This window comes from Oncorhynchus masou, chromosome 11 (genome assembly GCF_036934945.1).
Source record: "Oncorhynchus masou masou isolate Uvic2021 chromosome 11, UVic_Omas_1.1, whole genome shotgun sequence".
NCBI lineage: Eukaryota > Metazoa > Chordata > Actinopteri > Salmoniformes > Salmonidae > Oncorhynchus > Oncorhynchus masou.
Window position 1 is genome coordinate 12,521,961 of NC_088222.1, and position 27,337 is coordinate 12,549,297.

General features: G+C 43.9%; 1 protein-coding gene across 1 annotated transcript in view; it reads left to right on the forward strand.

The window, feature by feature from the left end:
* Positions 1 to 27,337, forward strand: part of LOC135548124 (endoplasmic reticulum metallopeptidase 1) — a 51,975-nt gene that overhangs the window by 10,842 nt on the left and 13,796 nt on the right. The window contains exons 3-14 of the mRNA XM_064977414.1: positions 382 to 509; positions 1,493 to 1,598; positions 4,391 to 4,537; positions 4,764 to 4,856; positions 12,087 to 12,299; positions 12,930 to 13,053; positions 13,358 to 13,454; positions 21,554 to 21,728; positions 24,055 to 24,245; positions 24,548 to 24,700; positions 25,126 to 25,328; positions 26,823 to 26,938. Coding sequence (XP_064833486.1) covers positions 382 to 509; positions 1,493 to 1,598; positions 4,391 to 4,537; positions 4,764 to 4,856; positions 12,087 to 12,299; positions 12,930 to 13,053; positions 13,358 to 13,454; positions 21,554 to 21,728; positions 24,055 to 24,245; positions 24,548 to 24,700; positions 25,126 to 25,328; positions 26,823 to 26,938 — 1,746 coding nt within the window. The remainder of the gene's footprint in view (positions 1 to 381; positions 510 to 1,492; positions 1,599 to 4,390; positions 4,538 to 4,763; positions 4,857 to 12,086; positions 12,300 to 12,929; positions 13,054 to 13,357; positions 13,455 to 21,553; positions 21,729 to 24,054; positions 24,246 to 24,547; positions 24,701 to 25,125; positions 25,329 to 26,822; positions 26,939 to 27,337) is intronic.

Below are 27,337 nucleotides of genomic sequence, written 5' to 3' on the forward strand. Positions count from 1 at the left end.
CTGTAGCTATCATTGTGTAGCTTGTCTGATGGTTAGAGAACTGTTGCTATCATTGTGTAGCTTGTCTGATGGTTAGAGAACTGTTGCTATCATTGTGTTGCTTGTCTGATGGTTAGGGAACTGTTGCTATCATTGTGTTGCTTGTCTGATGGTTAGGGTAGTGTTGCTTGTCTGATGGTTAGGTAGTAAGTGATTACTGTTGCTCCCACTGTGTGATTATGCAATCAGCCTTCCAGGCAGGAATTCGCTCTCTCGCTCTCTCTCATATTTATATATACATTCAGAGACACACCCATATAGTTTTATGAGACCACACACACAGAGTGTTACTGTGCCAGCCTTCCTCAGTCTCTGACTCCATGTAACCTGTGTGTGGGACAGGTGCAAGTGACGATGCAGTGAGCTGTGCGGTGATGTTGGAGGTGCTCCACTCCCTGGCCAACCTCTCCACACCTCTACGACATGGGGTGGTGTTCCTCTTCAATGGAGCTGAGGAGAATGTGCTGCAGGTGAGAGAGACCCTGTGGGACAGTAGTGAACACTGGACAGAGAGAGACACAAGTGAACACGACAGAGAGGGACACTAGTGAACACGACAGAGAGGGACACTGGGGGACACTAATGAACACGACAGAGAGGGACACTAGTGAACACTGGACAGAGAGTGACCCTGTGGGACAGTAGTGAACACTGGACAGAGAGTGACCCTGTGGGACAGTAGTGAACACTGGACCGAGAGTGACCCTGTGGGACAGTAGTGAACACTGGACAGAGAGAGAGACACTGGACAGAGAGGGACACTGGGGGACACCAGTGAACACTGGACAGAGAGAGACACCAGTGAACACTGGACAGAGAGTGACCCTGTGGGACAGTAGTGAACACTGGACAGAGAGTGACCCTGTGGGACAGTAGTGAACACTGGGCAGAGAGAGACACTGTGGGACAGTAGTGAACACTGGACAGAGAGAGACACTGGACAGAGAGGGACACTGGGGGACACCAGTGAACACTGGACAGAGAGAGACACTGGACAGAGAGGGACACTGGGGGACACCAGTGAACACTGGACAGAGAGAGACACTGTGGGACAGTAGTGAACACTGGACAGAGAGAGACACTGGACAGAGAGGGACACTGGGGGACACCAGTGAACACTGGACAGAGAGAGACACTGGACAGAGAGGGACACTGGGGGACACCAGTGAACACTGGACAGAGAGAGACACTGTGGGACAGTAGTGAACACTGGACAGAGAGAGACACTGGACAGAGAGAGACACCAGTGAACACTGGACAGAGAGAGACACCAGTGAACACTGGACAGGATGTTAGGTCAACACAATCACATTTCGAGTGAACATACATTTTCAGCCAGAATCATAAATGCTATTCCTCTTGTGTAAGGGTTGCTTGTTCTTGTAAAATGATATTAAATGACATATGGAATGTGAAATATTGTTTTATAAACCTCTTCTCCCCTGCACCCCAGGCGAGTCATGGCTTCATCACTCAGCATCCCTGGGCCAAGCAGGTCCGAGCCTTCATCAACCTGGAGGCTGCAGGGGTGGGCGGCAAAGAGGTGGTGTTTCAGACAGGTAGGCGGACACGGACACGCACGCACGCGCACACACACAGGTGGTAGGTGGAGGCAGCGGGGGTGGGGGGGACAAAGAATTAGTGTTTTCTAAGTAGAAGGTGCCCCCTACACCACCGATCTAGGATCAGATTAGCCTACTCCCAAACCTAACCTTGACCAGGAGAAGAAATAAAGTAGTATCTGATCCTAGATCTGTAGGGTAGGGGTTAGGGGCAACTTCTACCTACTCTGTGTTTTAGACCAGTGATTGGACCTGGATCCAGGCCAATGAAACATATTTATTTAGGTGTCTGTGTCAGCAGCTGAACAAACCTTCCTGGCCCTCAGGGAACGGAATAGAGCTGTTGTACAGGAACACCTGCAGAATGCAAATGGCCCCCAGCAATGTCAGCTTGAGGAGAGAGAGGTGTGTTAGGAAAATCAATTTACTGGCTGCAGAAAGAAACTGGCTGCTGTTGTAAATGTGAATATCTTATGCTTGGAATTTACCCCAATTAGTCGACTGGTCGGACTAATTGGGGTAAACCATATATATTCGCCCATCTCAGTGAACTAATCCATTGTGGAGGCCTAGACTGTGGGTCCTGTGTGGCTCAGTCGGTAGAGCATGGCACTTGCAACGCCAAGCGTCGTGGGTTCGTTTCCCGCTGGGACCACCCATATGTAAAAGTAGTGGCCCCAGCCGACTTGTAAGTCGCTTTGGACAAAAGCGTCTGCTAAATGGGATATATTATTATTATTATATTATTATTATTATAGACTAAAAGACAATTTATGCTTGATCTGAAAATTTGGTCGGAGGCTCCATATGGAGGGTGGGACGCAATTGCGGAGCCTCCAGAGGGCAAATCCAGCCCTGTACCGCATCGCTATGCTCCTCCCAACTGTTATAACAATGTGGAGGGCTCTGTATAGCTCTGCATTGACCTGATTGTTTGACGGTAGGTGGGGGCGGTACATCCTGTAGAAAACACAGACTCACTTCCTTGACAACAGCTCTGCACTGCTCAGTGAAGCACAAGAAGTGTGAATGCCCTGACTTCTGCAGATTCGGATATAATTTTGATTAACCACATGACAATGATTTTGACATATGAAGATGTTATTATAAATGAAATGAAACTGTTCCATGAAAATCATAACTGGCATGCAGATCGGTAGAAATGGTAAGATAAATGGTCATTCAACATGAAAGGTTGCTGACTCTTCGTGTGGCCTTTTACCGGCATCTTCAGGAGAGTAGTGGCCGAATCTGTGAAAGACACTGAGTGGCAGAGCTCCAGGCCTGGACACTGAGTGGCCGACTCTGTGAAAGACACTGAGTGGCAGAGCAACTTCAGGAGAGTAGTGGCAGAATCTGTGAAAGACAGCAGGAGGAAGATGGTCGGGTTACAGTTATCTTCCCTAGATCTCTGACTCCCTCTTGAGTCATTTGTGTGTTATTTAATCCTACAGTGAGCATAAAGCATCAGACAAGCTTGATGCATATAGTTGATTTTATTAAAACACATAGGGTGTGTCTATATATTGAAAAATACACGTTAAAAAAGAACAGTCTACTTTCGGGCTACCAAGATTTTCTTTAGTCGGGGACTGCCCTACTCCTTTAAAGCAGCCTTTCTTAAAGTATGGGTCGCACCCATAGTGGGTCGCACCCATAGTGGGTCGCGGCCTGTTAATAGTGGGGCGTGAAGTGTCATAGTTCATGTATAATTATTTAATGAATTACTGGAATTGATTTGTTCAAGTGCAACTGCGCTCACTGTTCAATGCGATCTCTGTTTAGCAGCTGTATCTCAGCTCAGTTTGGCAGCTGCGCAAGTGGGAGGAAGATGTGTGTGCTTCGTCATTTACCATGTCTTTTTTCTGCAGTTTTCTTAAAGAACACTCCGCGACCCACACGCTGCAGCTCTGTCTTTCAGCCGCAGATGATGTGCTCTCAGCCACTGACTTGTCATTCCCACTCGCCATCACTTACCGCTGTCATCAAATGGACTCAAGCTGGCCACAATTTCTGACTGAGCTCAATCGTCATGAAACGCAAATAGAGCGATGAGTTTCTCTCTCTTGGTTTTGTACAAACTTTGAGAAATAACGAGTATCACCCGCAATGTGTTTTATGCGGAATTAGCTGAATGTTATCGAATTAGCTGAATGGTATGAAATACATCAAACACATGGTTTCCATGGTTTCCAGGTGTTTGATGCCATTCCATTCTCTCCGTTCCAGCCATTATTATTAACCTTCCTCCCCTCAGCAGCCTCCTGTGGTTCTGTTATACATCTGTGTGATGTGATCAGTCAGTTTTTTTTCCAGTTCAGAATGAAAATGATTTATTGTATTTCAACAGCTACAGTTCCAACCTTTACAGATCAGAGTGTTTTTAATGGGTAAAATAAACATGAATAGATATTTATACGGGTATTTCATTATTTGTTTTTGTCTATATTGCATTTGTTTTAGGCATAACGGCAATGAAATGTACCTATATTTACGTATAGTTCCATATTTTCCTAAGCTTGGGTCCCAGGAAAACACAGAATTTCTAATTTGGGTCCAAGGCTGAAAACGTTTAAGAACCCGCTTTAAAGGATGGACTCTATGTACAAGTTTAAAGTGGTGGTTTCACATCTTTTACGAGTCCCTCCTGTCTTGGCTCTCCTTCATTGACACACACACACACGCATATATACACACACATACACACACACACACACACACACACACACACACACACACACACACACACACACACACACACACACACACACACACACACACACACACAGGTCCTGAGAACCCCTGGTTGGTCCAGGCCTATGTCCATGCTGCCAAACATCCCTTTGCCTCGGTGGTGGGACAGGAAGTCTTCCAGAGCGGTGTGATCCCATCTGACACGGACTTCCGCATCTACAGGGATTTTGGAAACATTCCAGGTAGGGTAAAACTTCTGCCTTCTTAGATCTCCGCTCTGCTGCCATGCCTACTGGCAGACTAGCCGACTGCCTTCACTTTATTTAATGGTTGTCTGAGTTCATCCTTTAGTGTGTTTCTCATTAGCCTCTAGATGAACAGTTAATTCCCATTCCCCCTACCTGCCTACCTGAGCATTGTTAATCTCACTGACCTGACCCTCTTGTCCCTCTCTGTGTGTCTCTGTAGGAATTGATTTGGCCTTCATTGAGAACGGTTTCCTCTACCACACCAAGTACGACACATCCGACAGAATATTGACCGACTCCATCCAGAGGGCAGGTAAGTTCTACGGGCCCCATAACAGTGCTTTCTCCTTTATGAACAGAGACTGTTGTCTGTGTGTGGTAAGAGTGCTGTTTCTCCGTCTCCAATCTGAGGCTGGTGATGAATTTGTCTGGGAGTCCGTGGTGTTTGGCTAGCTCAGCTCAGGTCCTTGTTGGTGGGGGTTAAGCACGAGGAAGTGGGCTATGCCTTCTTCCCAGGGTGGACCAAGCATGTCACTGCAGCACCACACTCTGCTGGCTCACGTGGCGATGTGCCAGACGCTGAGGTGAACAGAGCTGTGTCCTGGACGGTCACTAACGCCCGCCATCAGATCAGGCAAGCTATACCTCCCTCCATCAACTTCACTCTGTCTCTCCACATGCCAATGCTCAGCTCAGGCCAGATGGGCAATCTACACCTCTCATAACCTTCTCTTCTTCTCTCCTCTCCTCTTTGTGCTCCCTTGCTCGGCTCAGCTCAGGCCGCCAGACAGACAGATCTGCTGTAGGCTACGCTCAGCTCAGAATGCCAGATAGACAGATCTGCTGTAGGTTAGTTTACAAATGACTCCAAACAACTGGACAATCAGACTGACTTTAGTATAGACAGACAACCTCTTTCTATTCCTCAGAGCCCACTTCAGATGAGCACTCTGACCCATTACAGTGTGTTTTACCCTCCGTCTGCTCCCTCCTTCCCTCTCTCCCTCCCTCCTGCCCTCTCCATATCTCATTTATCAATGATAGTGCTACTGTACCATAGGCTGTAGCTCACAACCTAGTCCTCAACACAGCTAGGTAGTCCCTCTCTGCTCCCTACTCTCTCTCCACATTCCATCCATTAATGAAAATGACTGCTCAAACAAGCACTTAACTCCCTGGTAGTGTAAACACAATCTGCAGTCGGCTATAGCACACCTCACATTGCTCAACCTCTACCAACGGTCACTCTCCTCTAACCTTCACGCCAAGGTAGCTTAAACACCCCCACTGTCTGTAGCACACATACTGCTCAACCAAGCACTCTACTCTAACCTCTAACTACCAGGTAGCATAAACACCACATACTGCTCAACCAAGCACTCTCCTCTAACCTTCACGCCAAGGTAGCTTAAACACCCTCCACTGTCTGTGGCACACATACTGCTCAACCAAGCACTCTACTCTAACCACCAAGTAGAATAAACACCACATACTGCTCAACCAAGCACTCTACTCTAACCTCTAACTACCAGGTAGAATAAACACCACATACTGCTCAACCAAGCACTCTACTCTAACCTCTAACTACCAGGTAGCATAAACACCACATACTGCTCAACCAAGCACTCTACTCTAACCTCAAACTACCAAGTAGCATAAACTTATCCACACATAAACAGTGGTGGGGGAAATAAAGTATCTAAAATAGAAGCAGCCCATCAAGACAGTCATGAGATATTACTAGCCTGAGGAGCTATTTTGAACAACATAGCAGTCTAACCCTGTATGGTGGAGAAAGAACAGACGAGGAAGGTGAGAGAGTATATCTTAAAGCAGGGTTCCCTAACTGGCACCCCGCAGGATTTATTTGGTTCCCCAAGTTTTCTGAGCAATTTTTTTATTGTTGGACATAAGACTGTAAAACCACAGGCAAATGAACTGCAAGTTATTTTAATTTTGGAAATGTCTCCAAAAGTATTCCCACGCACAAGAGATACTGTATATGTGATTGTTTACAAATGTTAGCATAATTCTCCTAACCTGCTGCGATAATTCTACTAACCTGCTACGTTAATTCTACTAACCTGCTACGTTAATTCTCCTAACCTGCTACGTTAATTCTACTAACCTGCTACGTTAATTCTCCTAACCTGCTACGTTAATTCTCCTAACCTGCTACGTTAATTCTCCTAACCTGCTGCGATAATTCTACTAACCTGCTACGTTAATTCTACTAACCTGCTACGTTAATTCTCCTAACCTGCTGCGTTAATTCTCCTAACCTGCTACGTTAATTCTACTAACCTGCTACGTTAAAATTCTCTTAACTTGCTGCGAGAAAGCAGTTCGGTATTGAAGTGGCGTGAAAAGAGTATTTTCCCATATCTTCGAAGGTCTTGGTCTGTCCACTACCACCATGATAAATGGACCAGGATCTGTTTTACAAGTAATTCAGCTTTATCCTAACATCTGGTCCAAAACTAGATTCATGTTCTCACTTCTGGTTGTAGTCTGGTTCAAAACTACTATAGATGCATGCTGTTAGTTCTGGTTGTAATCTGATCCAAAACTAGATTCATGTTCTCACTTCTGGTTGTAATCCGATCCAAAACTAAATGCATGCTCTCACATCTGGTTGTAATCTGGTCCAAAACTACTATAGATACAGTGGGGCAAAAAAGTTTTTAGTCAGCCACCAATTGTGCAAGTTCTCCCATTTAAAAAGATGAGAGAGGCCTGTACTTTTCATCATAGGTACACTTAAGCTATGACAGACAGAATGAGGGAAAAAAATCCAGAAAATCACATTGTAGGATTTTTAATTAATTAATTTGCAAATTATGGTGGAAAATAAGTATTTGGTCACCTACAAACAAGCAAGGTTTCTGGCTCTCACAGACCTGTAACTTCCTCTTTAAGAGGCTCCTCTGTCCTCTACTCGTTACCTGTATTAATGGCACCTGTTTTGAACTTGTTATCAGTATAAAAAACACCTGTCCACAACCTCAAACAGTCACACTCCAAACTCCACTATGGCCAAGACCAAAGAGCTGTCAAAGGACACCAGAAACAAAATTGTAGACCTGCACCAGGCTGGGAAGACTGAATCTGCAATAGGTAAGCAGCTTGATTTGAAGAAATCAACTGTGGGAGCAATTATTAGGAAATGGAAGACATATAAGACCACTGATAATCTCACCCCGTGGGGTCAAAATGATCACAAGAACAGTGAGCAAAAATCCCAGAACCACACAGGGGGACCTAGTGAATGATCTGCAGAGAGCTGGGACCAAAGTAACAAACCCTACCATTGGTAACACACTACGCCGCCAGGGACTCAAATCCTGCAGTGCCAGACGTGTCCCCCTGCTTAAGCCAGTACACGTCCAGGCCCGTCTGAAGTTTGCTAGAGAGCATTTGGATGATTCAGAAGAAGTTTGGGAGAATGTCATATGGTCAGATGAAACCAAAATATTACTTTTTGGTTAAAACTCAGCTCGTCGTGTTTGGAGGACAAAGAATGCTCAGTAGCATCCAAAGAACACCATACCTACTGTGAAGCATGGGGGTGGAAACATCATGCTTTGGGGCTGTTTTTCTGCAAAGGGACCGGGACAACTGATCCGTGTAAAGGAAAGAATGAATGGGGCCATGTATCGTGAGATTTTGAGTGAAAACCTCCTGCCATCAGCAAGGGCATTGAATATGAAACGTGGCTGGGTCTTTCAGCATGACAATGATCCCAAACACACCGCCCGGGCAACGAAGGAGTGGCTTCGTAAGAAGCATTTCAAGGTCCTGGAGTGGCTTAGCCAGTCTCCAGATCTCAACCCCATAGAAAATCTTTGGAGGGAGTTGAAAGTCCGTGTTGCCCAGCAACAGCCCCAAAACATCACTGCTCTAGAGGAGATCTGCATGGAGGAATTGGCCAAAATACCAGCAACAGTGTGTGAAAACCTTGTGAAAACTTACAGAAAACGTTTGACTTCTGTCATTGCCAACAAAGGGTATATAACAAAATATTGAGATATAAACTTTTGTTATTGACCAAATACTTATTTTCCACCATAATTTGCAAATAAATTCATTAAAAATTCTACAGTGTGATTTTTCTGGATTTTTTTTCTTCTCATTTTGTCTGTCATAGTTGAAGTGTACCTATGATGATAATTACAGGCCTCATCTTTTTAAGTGGGAGAACTTGCACAATTGGTCGCTGACTAAATACTTTTTTGCCCCACTCTACATGCTCTTAGTTCTGGTTGTAATCTGGTCCAAAACTACTATAGCTACATGCTGTTAGTTCTGGTTGTAATCTGATCCAAAACTAGATGCATGCTCTCACATCTGGTTGTAATCTGGTCCAAAACTACTATAGATGCATTCTGTTAGTTCTGGTTGTAATCTGGTCCAAAACTACTATAGATACATGCTGTTAGTTCTGGTTGTAATCTGGTCCAAAACTACTATAGATACATTTGAAGTCAGAAGTTTACGTACACTTAGGTTGGAGTCATTAAAACTCGTTTTTCAACCCCTCCACAAATTTCTTGTTAACAAACTAACATTTTGGCAAGTCGGTTAGGACATCTACTTTGTGCATGACAAGTAATTTTTCCAACAATTGTTTACAGACAGATTATTTCACTTATAATTCACTGTATCACAATTCCAGTGGGTCAAAGTTTACATACACTAATTTGACTGCTTGGAAAATTCCAGAAAATGTCATGGCTTTAGAAGCTTCTGATAGGCTAATTGACATAATTTGAGTCAATTGGAGGTGTACCTGTGGATGTATTTCAATGCCTACCTTCAAACTCAGTGCCTTGACATCTTGGGAAAATCAAAAGAAATCAGCCAAGACCTCAGAAAAAATTTGTTGACCCCCACAAGTCTGGTTCATCTTTGGAAGCAATTTCCAAATGCCTGAAGTTACCACGTTCATCTGCATAAACACAAGTATAAACACCATGGGACCACGCAGCCGTCATACCGCTCAGGAAGTGAACGCGTTCTGTCTCCTAGAGATGAATGTACTGCAAATCAATCCCAGAACAAGAGCAAAGGACCTTGTGAAGATGCTGGAGGAAACAGGTACAAAATGATATATATCCACAGTAAAACAAGTCCTATATCGACATAACCTGAAAGACAGCTCAGCAAGGAAAAAGCCACTTCTCCAAAACCGCCATTAAAAAAGCCAGACTACGGTTTGCAACTGCACATGGGACGAAGATCGTACTTTTTGGAGAAATGTCCTCTGGTCTGATGAAACAAACAGAACTGTTTGGCCATAATGACCATTGTTATGTTTGGAGGAAAAAGGGGGAGGCTTGCAAGCCGCAGAACACCATCCCAACTGTGAAGCACGACGATGGCAGCATCATGTTGTGGGGGTGCTTTGCTGCAGGAGGGACTGGTGCACTTCACAAAATAGATGGCATCATGAGGATGGAAAATTACGTGGATATATTGAAGCAACATCTCAAGACATCAGTCAGGAAGTTAAAGATTGGTCGCAAATGGGTCTTCCAAATGGACAATGACCACAAGCATACTTCCAAAGTTATGGCAAAATGGCTTAAGGACAACAAAGTCAAGGTATTGGAGTGGCCATAACAAAGCCCTGACCTCAATCCTATAGAAAATGTGTGGGCAGAACTGAAAAAGTGTTTGCGAGAAAGGAGGCCTACAAACCTGATTCAGTTACACCAGCTCTGTCGGGAGGAATGGGACAAAATTAAATTTATTGTGGGAAGCTTGTGGAAGGCTACTCAAAACGTTTGACCCAAGTTAAACAATTTAAAGGCAACGCTACCAAATACTAATTGAGTGTATGTAAACTTCTGACCCACTGGGAATGTGATGAAAGAAATAAAAGCTGAAATAAATCATTCTCTATTATTCTGACATTTCACATTCTTAAAATATAGTGGTGATCCTAACTGACCTAAGACAGGGAATTTTTACTATGATTAAATGTCAGGAATTGTGAAACTGAGTTTAAATATATTTGGCTAAGGTGTATGTAAACTTCCGACTTCAAGTGTACATGCTGTTAGTTCTGGTTGTAATCTGGTTCAAAACTACTAAAGATAAATGCTCTTAGTTCTGCTTCAAAACTAGATGCAAATCACTTATTCCTTTGTCAATTTGTAGTGTAATTCTTAATCTCCGACTGGGTGGAGGGAATTAGTGAAACTCTAAACATCAAATAATTTCAGTATGACAAGGCCTAGTTTCCCCCAACCCAGAGGACCAGCCAAGCTAGCCTGCTTAAACCAGACTGAAAGCTGTGGCTCACCACTGTTTCAGTTTAAATACAGCTAAATCAGTTTGGTTTCCAGGCTACCAGGCAGCCAATGTCCAAATGAAAGCAATGCTTTATGTTTGCGTTCTGGGGGCAGAACGGACTCCGTGGAGATATCAAACGGAACACTGGAACAATGGAGCTTTGTGCACGGCTGGCCATTTTACCAGGTCTAGGCTGCTGTTTACTTACTTTTGTGTTTTCAAGCAAACAGAGAGGGGAGATGCACGAGCAGCATACCAGACCTTGGTTCAGTTACTATTGGAAATCTTTCAAATCATTTAAGCATTTTCTCTAGTCTAGCTTACCATGGAGTGCCAGATGTGTGCGATTTGTTGTTTTGGACATTTATATTGGTCCATTTAAGCCAGGCAAGCTCAATCAAGCACAGACAAAGCTTTTAAATAATTTTCTATATTATTTGAACCCAGCTCTGCAGCATACTGAGATCATTCATAACCCACCGACAGCAGGGGACATCACAGACAGGCAGCACAACTGACCCATCCCTAAGCGTAATCACAATGCACTAACGCTATGCTAGACAAACACAATACGTTTATGTATCCCTGCATTTTGTGTTCTATTTGTTTAGGGATTGATGTTGTCTTGGCATAGAATGCAGCACATTCATGTTTTTCATCCTCCCACTGGTCCCTTTGTCTGTCTGTTGTTGGTTTAATGATTGATACATTGCATTGTTTGTTTAGAAAATGCTTCTATTGAAGCACTACTCGGTATACCAGCGAATCACTGCAGCTTTTCAGGCTAAAGGGCACAACACCAATCTAATCCAGCTGGTATTTGATCAGACAAACCCTCTCATCTAATGGGGCGGCAGGTTGCCTGGTGGTTAGAGCGTTGGACTAGTAACCGAAAGGTTGCAAGATCGAATCCCCGAGCTGACAAGTTTAAAAAATGTAAAATAAAATCTGTCGTTCTGCAGCTAACCCACTGTTCCTAGGCCGACATCGAATGAGTTGCCTAGAAAAGATAAAGATAAAATAAACTAAATAATGTCCATGGATATAACTGTTAGGCCAAAGAGCCTTTTAGACTGAATGTCAAATGTAACATCTTTTTAGAAATGCCTTCTCAGTCTCATCATAAACTATGTTTTTAGCAGCTAATGGCAATCTCTAATAAATACAAATTCTACCTTAAATCTCATCTGGAAGAGAGGCCTGTTTTGTACCCAATTTACACTTAACCTCCTTCCCGTATCCCTAGGTGACAACATCCTGGCAGTACTGAAGCACCTGGTGATGTCTGAGGAGCTGGCGGACTCGTCGGAGTATCGTCATGGCAACATGGTGTTCTTTGACCTGCTTGGCATGGTGGTGGTGGCGTACCCGGCCCGCGTTGGTACCATTATCAACTACATGACTGCCATGGCAACCTTCCTCTACCTATTTAAGAAGTGCTCCCATCCCAGTAATGTGGGTAAGTGACATCATGAGCATAGATTGCGACTTGACCCAGATTGCAATTTATAATGGACTGGTTTTGGATGGCGCAAACAACATCACCAATTGTGTGAAGGCGAGGAGTATTGTCGAATTTTGTTATGAACAAATGCATCGAAGAGTACAGTAAATGTAAAAGACACACAAAATCAACAGTTTAATGTTGGGATTCAGTTTTGTCAGGTATCCTCAGCTTTGGTCTAATAATTTTCCCATAATCTCCAAATTGTTCCCTTTTTAATTCCTACCATGGTTATGCTTTTCATATTTCTTCTGTAAGAAACATTTCTATTTAGCCCTATCCATATAGGCCAATCCCCACGAGTGTAAAGGGTTTATGTGTTTCAGCAGAGCAGGATGGGTTTGGTAATGTGGGGGACCTTTATTGGATATTTTCCTCTAAAGTGTATTAAATGATTCATGACTATCTGTGTACAGCAGAGTTGGGGTAAATTCCATTTGAATTCAGGAAGTAAACTGAAATTCTAATTCTAATGTACATTTTCCTCATTGGCTTTCTACAGGGGAAAATATAATTTCAGTTTACTTCCTGAATTGACCCCGTCCCTGACTAGCTGTGTACTGTATGTCCCTGTCTCTTTCTTAGGAGGTCGTTACATCAAGGAGCTGGCCTATGCCACGGCGGTGGTCGTCCTCAGCTGGTTGGTCACTCTGCTGACAGTGCTCATCATAGCCTTGGTTGTGTCGCTGACAGGACGATCCATGTTCTGGTATTAACACTTGAAACACACATTTTCTTCAGGAAATGTACATTTTCTAGTTTAGTTAGACAACATTTATTTCACCATTTAGACATGTATAACATACTGTCCAGAGTATAATAAGAGAAGATGTATGGAAGTAAATGTATCCAGTCAATCTTCTTCCTGTGTGTTTATATTGGATCGCCCCTACCACACACTTTAGAAGACAACTTCATTATTTTAACAATATAGAATATTGTCATTACTTATAGAAGTATAAGTCATATCATTTTGCATGAATATAGTTTTTTTTCTCTCCGTTGTCTTCTAGGTACAATGACTTCTATACATGCATCTTTATGTACGGTTCTGCTGCCACTGGGACGATGGTCCTGATCCACACACTGGCCAAGAACCTCTACTACGGGGTGAGCTGCGTGTGTGTGTTTGTGTTAGTGGTGCATGGGTCAGTTGTTTGTTCACCCGCAACTGCTAATAACCCATCCACAACCACCCGACTATATGTAAAAATGTGACAATCTGAGGCCCACACCTAACCCTCTAGCTGTAGGCTAGTCCGAGACGGCAGAACCATTTTTCTGAATGGGGGGTGCAGGATGTTTGTTTTGTTGTTGACTGATTTTAGATATGTTTCTGCTTATAATTTCCAAAATTTGGTTAGACTATTTGTTTGTAAACTTGTCTATAATTAGATACATGAAGCTTCTCTTCTGTCATTCAGTGCATCCGGGAAAGTATTCAGACCGCTTTCCTTTTCCACATTCTAAGATGCTACAGCCTTATTCCACAGTTGACAGCGCACGTCAGAGCAAAAACCAAGCCACGAGGTAGAAGGAATTGCCCTTAGAGCTCCGAGACAGGATTGTGTCGAGGCACAGATCTGGGGAAGGGTACCAAGAACACAGTGGCCTCCATCCTTCTTAAATGGAAGAAGTTTGGAACCAGCAAGATTCTTCCTAGAGCTGGCCGCCCAGCCAAACTGAGCAATCGGGGGAGAAGGGCCTTGGTCAGGGAGGTGATCAAGAACCCAATGGTCACTCTGATAAAGCTCCAGAGTTCCTCTGTGGAGATGGGAGAATCTTCCAGAAGGACAACCATCTCTGCAGCACTCCACCATCAGGCCTTTATGGTAGAGTGGCCAGATTGAAGCCCCTCCTCAGTAAAAGGAACATGACAGCCCACTTGGAGTTTGCCAACAGGCATCTAAAGAACTCTCAGACCATGAGAAACAAGATTCTCTGGTCTGATGAAACCAAGATTGAAATCTCATCACATCTGGAGGTAACCTGGCACCATCCCTACGGCGAAGCATGGTGGTGACAGTATCATGCTGTGGGGATGTTTTTCAGAGGCAGGGACTGGGAGACTAGTCAGGATCGAGGGAAAGATGAATGGAGCAAGGTATAGAGAGATCCTTGATGAAAACCTGCTCCAGAGTGCTCATGGCCTCAGACTGGGGCGAAGGTTCACCTTCCAACAGGACAACCACCCCAGGCACACAGCCAAGACAATGCAGGAGTGGCTTTGGGACAAGTTTCTGAATGTCCTTGAGTGGCCAAGCCAGAGCTTGGGCTTGAACCTGATCAAACATCTCTGGAGAGACCTGAAAATATCTATGCAGTGACGCTCCCCATCCAACCTGACAGAGCTTGAGATGATCTGCAGAGAAGAATAGGAGAAACTCCCCAAATACTGGTGTAGCTTCATACCCAAGAAGACTTGAGGGTGTAATCGCTGCCAAAGGTGCTTCAACAAAGTGCTGAGTTAAGGGTCCGAATATTTATGTAAATGTAATAATTCTAAATACCTGTTTTTGCTTTGCCATTATGGGATATTGTGTGTAGATTGATGAGGGGGGAAAAACGATTCAATCAATTTTAGAATAAGGCTGTAACGTAACAAAATGTGGAAAAAGTCAAGAGGTCTGAATACTTTCCATTTGGACTGTAATGTCTATGGATTCAGTATGTTGCCCTATGACAGGTATTATCAAACTGGGGCATGTGCAATGCTGTCGGGGGTACGCCAAATAAAAATGTGATAAACATGTTCAAACAGTCCATTTATATTTTCCAACGGGGCTGTACATTTGGGTGATGTTTTTTTTCTCGCCTGAGTAGCCTCGTTTCACTGCCAAAAATAAAATGTAACCATCTAGTGTTCAGCGAAATCACAACACAATATCAAAAGCAACATATACCATTAATAAGAAGGGTCTAGAAGCGTCTTGTATGGTGAGCTACCGAGTGGCTAGGACAGGCAAGCCCCATTGTAGAGGACTTAATTCTTCCTGCTGCCTCGGATATGGCTTGGACAATGCTGAGGGAAAAGGCAAAAAACAACAACAATACAGACAATTCCTTTATCAAACAACACTGTTTCACAACGCATCAGTGACATGGCAGGAGATGTTTTGAAACAATTACTGCTTTGCATACAAGCTAGTGAATTCTATGTGTTACAGCTGGATGAGTCAACAGACGTGGCGGGCCTGGCACAGCTCGTGGTATATGTCTGTTATGTTTATGGGTGGTCAATTAAGAAAGACCTCTTCTGGAAACCAGGACAACAGGAGAGGATATTTTTTAAGTACTGAACAGCTTTGTGACATCAAATGGACTTTGGTGGTCAAGATGTGTTGGTATCTGTACTGATGGCACAAAAGCAATGACAGGGAGACATAGTGGAGTGGTAACGTGCCTGCAAGTATTTGCTCCCGATGCCACTTGGGTACACTGCAGCATCCACCGAAAGGCTCTTTCTGCCAAGGGAATGCCTGACAGCTTACCTTTGTTAAAGCAAGGCCCCTGAACTCTTGTGTATTTTATGCAATGATATGGGCAGCGACCATGTAATGCTTTTACAACATACAGAAGTGCGCTGGTTGTCAAGGGGCAAACTATTGACACAATTGTTTTAGAATTGAGAGACTAGCTTAAAGTTTTCTTTACTGACCATAATTTTCACTTGTCTGACCGCTTGCATGATGACGAGTTTCTCACACGACTGGCCTATCTGGGTGATGTTTTTTCTCATCTGAATGACCTGAATCTAGGATTTACATGGACTCTCCACAACTCTATACAATATACGGGACAAAATTAAGGCTATGCTTAAGAAGTTGGAGCTCCTCTCTGTCTGCATTAACAAGGACAACACACAGGTCTTTCCATCATTGTATAATTTTTGGGTGCAAATGAACTCAAGCTTACGGACAATGTTAAATGTGATACAGCAAAGCACCTGAATGAGTTGGGTGCGCAATTACTCAGGAACTTTCCCGAAACGGAGGACACAAACTGGATTCGTTATCCCTTTTCATGCTCTGCCTCCAGTCCACTTCCCGATATCTGAACAAGAGAGCCTCATCGAAATTGCAATAAGCGGTTCTGTGAAAATTGAATTGAATTAGAAGCCACTGCCAGATTTCTGGATTGGGCTGCGCTCAGAGTATCCTGTCTTGGCAAACTGCACTGTTAAGTGTGTGTGTGTGTGTGTGTGTGTGTGTGTGGCAGGCTTACAATGATGGCAAAAAAACAACATTTGACAGTGCGCTGACCCTGGTGCTATTTGACAGAGGGCTGGTTGTTGAATGTTTGAAGGGGTACGGGACTATAAAACATTTGGGAACCACTGCCCTAAAAGACTAAATAAACCCTTGCTCACCATAAATCGATAGAATACCAATGTCAACTAGATTGAAGCGTTCAAAGTTTTCTCTGTCATTTCTGCTTCTTTCTCAGAGCAAAGACGTTTAGGGATCGGGGAGGAAATGCAATAGCAACAAAAAAAAGGAATGATTTTCTTTGCCAAGTTTCTGAAGGACATGAGTTTGACCGGTTGTACGGAAATAGAAATCTGTGTAAACGCGCCAACATGTTTCTGATTAGATTTCAGTTCAGCTTGTATGCATATTTAATGTGGTTGAAGTGCTATCAGTGTTTATGATGCACCTCTACAGCACCTCTACAGACGGTATCTAACTGACCATTCACATTCTCTCAAGATGCTGAAAGAAATAAATCATATTTCTCCACTCCTGTTCCCCAGTCAAAATGTAGCCTACATTTGGTGTATCATTTTACACCAAGAAATGTTTAATTCTGCAGGAGTTAATGTTAAGGCAATGTGAGAGGTTATAGACCTACAGTCAGAGTCCAGATTTCAGTGTCCATTTTACCCATCTGAACAGCAGGCTACAGTTCCCTTGACCTGTCATTGGCCTATTTGAAGTCCGATCTTGTGACTGTTGAATTTGTATAGCGCCTCACAATCACCACACAACACTGTTATCATCCTCTTGTACCACTTCACCAAACATTACTTTCTGGTCCTCCCTTCTCTTTATTTTCCACTCTACATTTCACAGCTTTTCTCTTATTGAAGTAAACTCCGACATCGTCCTTTTTTCCTTCGTGGATCGACGGTAACCTTTTCTGCCCGTTCCCAGGCGTGTGGCCTATTTGGCGGCAGTACAGTTAGACCCGAAAGCTTCAGCACTAATACCAGATAGTCTGAAAGAAAACCCTCAGTGTAGCCTATAGATGCAGTTAACCGGGAAGTTCATGAGCAGATGAGCTCCTGAATCTTTCTGAATTATTCTATAAAAAGATAAGAGTTTAGATTTATTTTATTTTTTTACATGATACTACCCTCCACAACCTAACCTTAATTCCAAATGCAAACTCACAGCCTCGTTTTGGACAAAATTCTCACTGCTAATGTTTCTTACTGCTATCCAGCAAACTGTCTGAAAACCCAACAACCAGCGATAGAAGCACAACAGACACCCAACCTGGAACTGATTTAAGTAATGTTCAGTCTGAAGCTACTTCTAAAGCCTAGAAGGAAAATAACATTACAATCATCTCTACATATTTTACTTTATACAGGCTGAATGCTAAATTAAAAGGCTACCAAGCTTGCTAGGAAAGAACCGATCCTGCTGCAACTTCAATTAGCACTAAGGTGTGAAGTGAGAGGTGTGAAAGTCCTTCAGCCCAACTATGGCAGCAGAGTTCCTCCCCCAACCAAATGTTGTCCCCCGCTCCATGCATTCCCCCTTTGCAGAGGTCACCACAGTACAGTATCCCTTGGATATAAAAAAAGAGAAGGATTACAAAGAAGCTCCTCATGGACAATCCAGAGACACTTTTTGCTGACTGCTACAAAAATAGGAAAGAAAGCAACTTAATCTTCTACACAGACTATCCCTGGGCATTGCACACTGCTATAAGAGCACAGCACCCTCCTTCAAGAGAGAGGGTATTGGCAGAGGGAGAGGGTATTGGCAGAAGTCCAGACTTCCACAGAAGAGCACGGCAGGAGAAGCTCTCACTTGATGACGACTACCCCACTCCAAGCTAGTCTGATCAGACCTCTTCAAACTGCCCTGCAGACGAGGAGAGTCACCCCATAGTCTAGAGGGATACATTCAGAGATGATGAGCTAGTCCACACACGCCAGACAGCACAGAATCACAAAACAGACCAGCACAACCACACCCCCCTCCCCCAACAGGACCTGAAGGGCTGAAGGTGGAGATAAATGACTGTCTGGGAGAGCTGGCCGCACTCCGGTCTGAGGTGAGAGAACTTTGGGAAATAGAGGAACACACAGCCCAGCAAACAGCACTGCAGGAAGAGGTGAGAACTGAGATGCGACAATGAACAACTCGTAGGAGCTAGCCATTCTCCCCCCCCAGGGAAGTCAACAGAACAGCCCACTTCTGCCCCCGCCCATGTCCCCCGCCCCTCCAGCAAGGACCTCAACATGGCAGCAGCACATGCCCAGACCTTGAGTAGAGCAACGGGTCCAACCTCCACTAATACACCCACCCAAGCCCCATCCTGCAACCCAAGAGGCATGCACCAGACCCTCAGCATGCTCTGCTCACACCTAATGGTCCGGGCTTAAACCACACAAAAACAAAACTAGACACTATGGAACACAAAGCTTTTACTATCTCATCCTGGAATATACAAGGTCTGAGGTCATCTGCCTTTGGCCTAAAGAGCAGGAACCCAGACTTCACCATAGAAATCAGAAATACAGACATTATCATTCTACAAGAAACATGGTATAGAGGAGAGGGACCCACTAGTTGCCCTCTAGGTTACAGAGAGCTGGTAGTCCCATCCACCAAACTACCAGGTGTGAAACAGGGATGACATTCAGTGATTACATCTGGCAGTGGGGATTACACAGTCCAAGAAGGGGAGTGTGGCTGCAAAATGGTCTTTTCCCAGAATGCGTTTTGTCCCGCCAATTTGTGCACGTTCATTGTTTCATAACTTCATTGTGCGAATTGTTTGCATTTGATTGTTAGTGTATATATAAATTCACCATTACATATATCACCAGTAGTACATTTAATGTTAATTCCTATAATTTCTAATCTACAATGTTAATTTATTCAACATATTATTCCAATCTTTTGCCGTTCTCATTGTCAGAGTGGACACATTGTTTGCAAAACGCACAACCTATGCTGCTATACTTGTGAGAAACAAGTTTTGGTTTATTTCATTCCATTTACGAGTTTTGTCAATTTAGTCATAGTCTTTTATTGGAGTGCTCCTGTCAATGTTGAGTAAGGACGCACACCTGATTACACATAGGCCAATAGGCTACCTGGCCTGCGTGCAAATGTTGTCATAGAAGTGTGCCCATTGGGGATCTGATTGGCATAACGCACCACCACTAATGAGCTGTTGAGCTTCTCAAAGTAATGTTTTCTTCACCTAAAACAGCAAGCAAACAAAGTCTGTTTTAACATCCATTGAGAATGACAATAGTTCCTCAATGTTTTTGAAAAATCTTTCCAGCCCTCTCCCTTTCGATAACAATTCAGCGTGAAAGGGAAAAAAGTCATGCTCTGATTCCGTGAAACATAAAATAGGCCTACCTGATTACGCAAATAGTCTACAGCTGTGTCTGTCCTGAGCTCACTGGTGTGGAGAAACTGAGGGCCCAGAGTATTTTATACAATGTCGCAAGTTAGCTAGCTCAAGCTTCAGCTGGACCCAAGTTAATAGTTGATACAATGTTTCCAGTTCATTGCAGACAGGCTATGCATAGACAGTGTGATTTATAGAGTATTTATTTTCAGGATATTTCTACCTGCAGGCAGCAATGTTTTTATTTGTTGGCTTTATAAGCTACATTTTACAAAGCTGGCAATAGAAGGTACTTTGTAGGTTTATCATTTTCATTTAGATTTGGATAGAACATTTATAATACGAAGACGTTATTATAAATTAAATGAAACTGTTCCATGAAAATGTGTATATGAAAATCACCACTGTTATTATAAATTAAATGAAACTGTTCCATGAAAATGTGTATATGAAAATCACAACTGACATGCAGATCGGTAGAAATGGTAAGATAAATGGTCATTCAACATGAAAGGTTGCTGACTCTTCGTGTGGCCTTTTACCGGCAACTTCAGGAGAGTAGTGGCCGACTCTGTGAAAGACACTGAGTGGCAGAGCTCCAGGCCTGGACACTGAGTGGCCGACTCTGTGAAAGACACTGAGTGGCAGAGCTCCAGGCCTGGACACTGAGTGGCAGAGCTCCAGGCCTGGACACTGAGTGGCAGAGCTCCAGGCCTGGACACTGAGTGGCAGAGCTCCAGGCCTGGACACTGAGTGGCAGAGCTCCAGGCCTGGACACTGAGTGGCAGAGCTCCAGGCCTGGACACTGAGTGGCAGAGCTCCAGGCCTGGACACTGAGTGGCAGAGCTCCAGGCCTGGACACTGAGTGGCAGAGCTCCAGGCCTGGACACTGAGTGGCAGAGCTCCAGGCCTAGACACTGAGTGGCGTCAGTCTCCACTGTTGTAGTTGAAGGCAGTAGTTCATACTTCACTACAGTGCCAGGGTAAACGTACAGAGGATATTAAGAGGTAGATTAAACATTCTCCTCCTTGCAACATGACCAGAGTCAGAATTATGTGGGATTCAGGCACATTACTGGCGATAATGAAGTGGTTTTAAACTCTGTGAATGGGACCTTTGTTGGTATTCACACATCACTAAGTGGTGCCGGGAGAGAGAGAGACGAGAGTGTGTAGAGTAGGAGACAGAGAGACTAAGAGAAGTAGAGGGAGAGAAACAGAGAAGTAGAGGGAGAGCGAAAGGCAGAGTCCTGGCCATTCGCCTGCGGGATGTCAGGGTGGGTCTATCTGGGCTGAAGTTCACTCTCTCTCCATGGTTCTCACATGGTCTGTGTAAGGCAGCTCAATAAAACATGCATCAAAACCAATCTGACTGAATTTTATGTTGACTATGCAGCCAAGTAACCAGATGAGAAAAACATTTTGATAGACCTTGGTGTTGATATAACAATTAAATGGATAAGCCTATTTTGGGGGAATGGATGATGGTCTGTGTCTGCCCTTATTGACACCTGTCTGTCTGAGTGTTCCACTTGCATACTGTATCAATACACCAGTGACAGGGATTGTTCGTTGCTGACCTGGTCTGTCTGGTCGTCCTCCTGCAGGGTGTACGTCGTCTGGAGCTGGGGGAGCTCTACTTTGATGTGAGCCTGCTGCTGTGGTGCGGTGCCCTAGTCTACCTCACAGCTAACGACCTCTGCTCTGCCTACGTCCCCATGCTGATGGTGGCCTTCCCTCTGACCACCAAGCTGCTCCTCGCCAGGGAGTTTAAACTCAGAGGTGAGGAGCGAATAGATGGATAGATTTAGATAGTATTCAGACACCTTGAGTTTTTTACACATTTTGTTAACTTACAGCCTTATTCGAAAATGTATTTGATACATTTTTTTCCCTCAATCTACACACAATACCCCATAATGAAAAAACAAAAACATGTTTTTAGACATTTTAGCAAATGTATAAACTTTAAAAAAATAAAAAATTATACCTTATTTACACAAGTATTCAGACCCTTTGCTATGAGACTTGAAATTGAGCTCCGGTGCATCCTGTTTCCATTGATCATCATTGAGATGTTTCTCCAACTTGATTAGATCCCACTTGTGGTAGGTCCAATTCATTGGACATGATATATAGGCAGGTGTGTGCCTTTCCAAATAAGGTCCCACAGTTGACAGTGCATGTCAGAGCAAATACCAAGCCATGATGTTAAAGGAATTGTCCGTAGCGCTCCGAGACAGGATTGTGTCGAGGCACAGATCTGGGAAAGGCTACCAAGAACAGTGGCCTCCATCATTCTTTAAATGTAAGAAGTTTAGAACCACCAAGACTCTTCCAAGAGCTGAGTGCCTGGCCAAACTGAGCAATTGGGGGAGAAGGGCCTTGGTCAGGGAGGTGACCAAGAACCCGATGGTCACTCTGATAAAGCTCCAGAGTTCTTCTGTGGAGATGGGAGAAACTTTCAGAAGGACAACCATCTCTGCAGCACTTCACCAATCAGGCCTTTATGGTAGAGTGGCCAGACGGAAGCCACTCTTCAGTAAAAGGCACATACTTGGAGTTTGCCAAAAGGTACCTAAAGGACTCTTAGACCATGAGAAACAAGATTCTCTGGTCTGATGAAACCAAGATTGAACTCTTTGGCCTGAATGCCAAGCTTCACGTCTGGAGGAAACCTGGCACCACCCCTATGGTGAAGCATGGTGGTGGCACCATCATGCTCTTGGGAGGTTTTTCAGTGGCAGGGACTGGGAGACAAGTCAGGAAAGAGGCAAAGATGAGCAGAGCAAAGTACAAAGAGATCCTTGATGAAAACCTGCTTCGGAGCGCTCAGGAGGTTCACCTTCCAACAGGAGAATGACCCTAAGCACACAGCCAACACAACACAGGGGTGGCTTCGGGACAAGTCTCTGAATGTCCTTGTGGCCCCAGCCAGAGCCCAAATTTCAATCCGATCGAAGATCTCTGGAGAGACCTGAAAATATCTGTGCAGCGACGCTCCCCATCCAACCTGACAGAGCTTGAGAGGATCTGCAGAGAAGAATGGGAGAAACTCTCCAAATACAGGTTTGCCAAGATTCTAACGTCATACCCAAGAAGACTCGAGGCTTTAATTGCTGCCAAAGATGCTTCAACAAAGTACTGAGTAAAGGGTCTGAATAAATATGTAAATGTGATTTTTAAGTTTTTAAATGTTTTATAAATATGCAAACATTTCTAAAAACCTGTTTTTGCTTTGTCATTATGGGGTATTATGTATAGATTTGATGAGGGGGGAAAAAACAATTTCATCCATTTTAGAATAAGGCTGTAAAATGCGGAAAAAGTCAAGAGGTCTGAACACTTTCCGAATGGACTGTAGATCGATAGAGAAGTTGCTTCCCATAAGGAGATTCCTTTTCATGAACAATAAATGGATACAGGTTATTGGATAGACGTGGATACTGTTCAATGCTCCCATTGTTATTATCAAGTGTGATGTTTCAATCAGAAGGTTGTCAGGTCGTTTTCACAGCTCAGCAGCAACAACGATACATTGATGTATCACATGATTAGTTTTGAATTGAAAGGGTTTTATATTGATCTCTTATTTGTTTGGTGCAGGTGAAGTACTCTGTTCTCTACAAGCTGGGTCTGGGTTAGTTAATGTATCTCTCCTGTGTCTCCAGGTGCATCGGTGAAGTACTCTGTTCTCTACCAGCTGGGTCTGGGTTAGTTAATGTATCTCTCCTGTGTCTCCAGGTGCATCGGTGAAGTACTCTGTTCTCTACCAGCTGGGTCTGGGTTAGTTAATGTATCTCTCCTGTGTCTCCAGGTGCATGGTGAAGTACTCTGTTCTCTACCAGCTGGGTCTGGGTTAGTTAATGTATCTCTCCTGTGTCTCCAGGTGCATCGGTGAAGTACTCTGTTCTCTACCAGCTGGGTCTGGGTTAGTTAATGTATCTCTCCTGTGTCTCCAGGTGCATCGGTGAAGTACTCTGTTCTCTACCAGCTGGGTCTGGGTTAGTTAATGTATCTCTCCTGTGTCTCCAGGTGCATCGGTGAAGTACTCTGTTCTCTACCAGCTGGGTCTGGGTTAGTTAATGTATCTCTCCTGTGTCTCCAGGTGCATCGGTGAAGTACTCTGTTCTCTACCAGCTGGGTCTGGCTCTGCCCTATGTCCACTTCATGTTCCTGATCTGGGTAGTGTTTGAGATCTTCACGCCCATCCTGGGGCGCAGCGGCACAGAGATCCCCCCTGACGTGGTCCTGGCCACCCTCGTCACCCTCGCCACACTCTTCCTCTCCTCCTTCTTTGTGAGTAGAGTAGAACCATGGTTAATACTAGCTAGCTTTCCAAAAGAGGGAAGAGGACAGGAACGTGTTCCTGACTGTAGTCGTTGTGGAAATAACATCCCCATAGAAACCTTTGGAAGCGCCAGCATAGCAATATTTATTACAATACAATACCAACCAGGTCAGCAGCAACTCCCTTCTCCATCATGGAATGGAGGATATTAGGCAGAAAGATTAAATATCATATCAGCTGATGACTTTAAACAGCTTTGAGTGATCTGATGTGTGTTTTGATTCTCTCCCTCATCCCTCTCTCCCCCCAGCTCCACTTCATCTACTTGGCTAGGTCTACTAAGTGGCTGTTGGCAGGTCTGGGAACAGTGTTCACTGTGTTTCTGGTGCTGGTGTTGTGTGGAATGTTCTTCCCCTACACAGCAGACCCTTCTGGCCCACGCCCCAAACGGGTCTTTATTCAGGTGAGACCATCTGACACACACCCGACCCCTCTGGCCCACACCTCAAACGGTTCTAGTCCCGAGACCATCTCAGGCACTTTCTGCTTAGACGCGCACACACACACACCTGACAACATTGAATAAACGATCATCTGATGCATTGGGCTTAGTGTGTGTATCTCAATGAATTAAATACAGACCTTATATTACAATGACAACCTGGCAATGTTGACTGTCTTTCTGCCTGCTCCACCAAGCTCATTTTTATTTATCCAGGACTTAAGAACAAACACACTCATATTTCAAATGAACAACTGTGTGTCAATGTTGACTGAGTCTTTGTCTGCTCCTGCTAAACATGTACTTTTGAAACAACTCCCCCCTCGGGTGTTCTACCATGAGTTGCTGAATATCTTTTCACCTTTTCTCTCTTCTCTTCCTGTCAGCACACCACTCGTACCTTCCATGGTCTGGATGGCCAGGTGAAGAGCAGAGACTCAGGTCTGTGGATCAACAGCTTTGACTACACTGGCATGCAGCACATCACGCCTATCATACCAGAGATAAACGACACTATCAGGACCAGCTGTCAGGAGGACAGGCCTTTCTGTGGCTACCCCTGGTTCCTACCTGTCAAGTTCCTTGTCAAGTGAGTCATACCCATAGAACTAGGAATTAGAATACGTAGTATACAGTGTATTCAGACCCCTTTACATTTTCCACATTTTGTTACGTTACAATCTTATTCTAAAATGCCCCATAATGACAAAATAAACAACTGAAATATCACATTTACACATTTAAGTATTCAGACCCTTTACTCAGTACTTTATTGAAGCACCTTTGGCAGCGATTACAGCCTTGAGTCTTCTTGGGTATGACACTACAAGCTTGGCACACCTGTATTTGGGGAGTTTCTCCCATTCTTCTCTGCAGATCCTCTCAAGCTCTGTCAGGTTGGATGGGGAGCGTTGCTGCACAGCTATTTTCAGGTCTGTCCAGAGATGTTCGATCGGGTTCAAGTCCAGGCTCTAGCTGGGCCACTCAAGGACATTCAGAGACTTGTCCCGAAGACACTACTGCGTTGCCTTGGCTGTGTGCTTAGGGTCGTTGTCCTGTTGAAAGGTGAACCTTCACCCCAGTCTGAGGCTCTGGAGCAGGTTTTCATCAAGGATCTCTCTGTACTTTGCTCTGTTCATCTTTCCCTCAATCCTGACTAGTCTCCCAGTCCCTGCCACTGGAAAAACCTCCCCACAGCATGATGCTGCCACCACCATGCTTCACCATAGGGATATACCAGGTTTCTTCCAGACGTGAAGCTTGGTACTCAGGCCAAAGATTTCAATCTTGGTTTCATCAGACCAGAGAATCTTGTTTCTCATGGTCAGAGTCCTTTAGGCGACTTTTGGCAAACTCCAAGCATGTGCCTTTTACTGAAGAGTTGCTTCCGTCTGCCCACTTTACCATAAAGGCCTGATTGGTGGAGTGTTGCAGAGATTGTTGTCCTTCTGGAGCTCTGTCAAAGTGACCAAGTTTTTGTTCTAAACTTCTTCCATTTAAAGAATGATGGGGACCTTTTTTGTTAACCTGCCCAGATCTGTGCCTCGACACAAATCCTGTCTCGGAGCTCTACAGACAGTTCCTTTGACCTCATGGCTTGGTTTTGCTCTGACATGAACTGTCAACTGTGGCACCATTTATATAGAAAGGTGTGTGCCTTTCCAAATCATGTCCAATCAAGTTGTAGAAACATCTTAAGGATGATCAATAGAAATAAGGTGCACCTGAGCTCAATTTCGAGTCTCATAGCAAAGTATTTCTATATTTTATAAATTTAGGGAAAAAAAGCTATTTAATCCATTTTAGAATAAGGCTGTAACAAAATGTGGAAAAAGTCTGAATACACTATATACTAATTTAATAGGATCTCTACGGGCGTAATTAAATAGCACGTATTATTATATTGTATCTGTTAAAAATGTGTTGTCTATGGCAACAAAATGCTGACGTATTTGGTTGCGTTTCATTAAGGAAAAACAATTTTACTGTGTCATGCACATACCATATATTTAATAAACATGTCTGGCAGGTATCGACTGGTTTAGCAAAATTAACGGCATTGTGTCAATTTCCTTGTTGTCAGGAAGAACTGGTACCTCCCAGCCCCTGAAGTCTTTCCCAAGTCCCCCATCGAGTTTCAGGTCCTTTCTAAAGAACAGACAAAATGGGGCACAGTGAAGATTACATTTGAAGTCAAAGGTGAGATTATATGAATATTGAACACATGGTATTTTTTTTAAATTGAACCTTTATTTAACTAGGCAAGTCAGGTAAGAACTCATTCTTATTTTACAATGACGCCCCTTCATCCTCTACCGCTACAGTGCCTTCAGAAAGTATTCCCACCCGTTGACTTCTTACACATTTAGTTGTTTTAGCCTGAATTTAAATTGAGATTGCTTGTCACTGGCCGACACACAATTCCCCATAATGTCAATGTGGAATTATGTTTTTCTAAATGTTTACTGAATTACTCAAAATTAAAAGCTATAATGTTTTGAGTCTATAAGTATTCAACCCCTTTGTTAAGGCAAGCCTAAATAAGCACAGGAGTAAAAAGGTGCTTAACAAGTCACATAAGTTGCACAGACTCTCTCT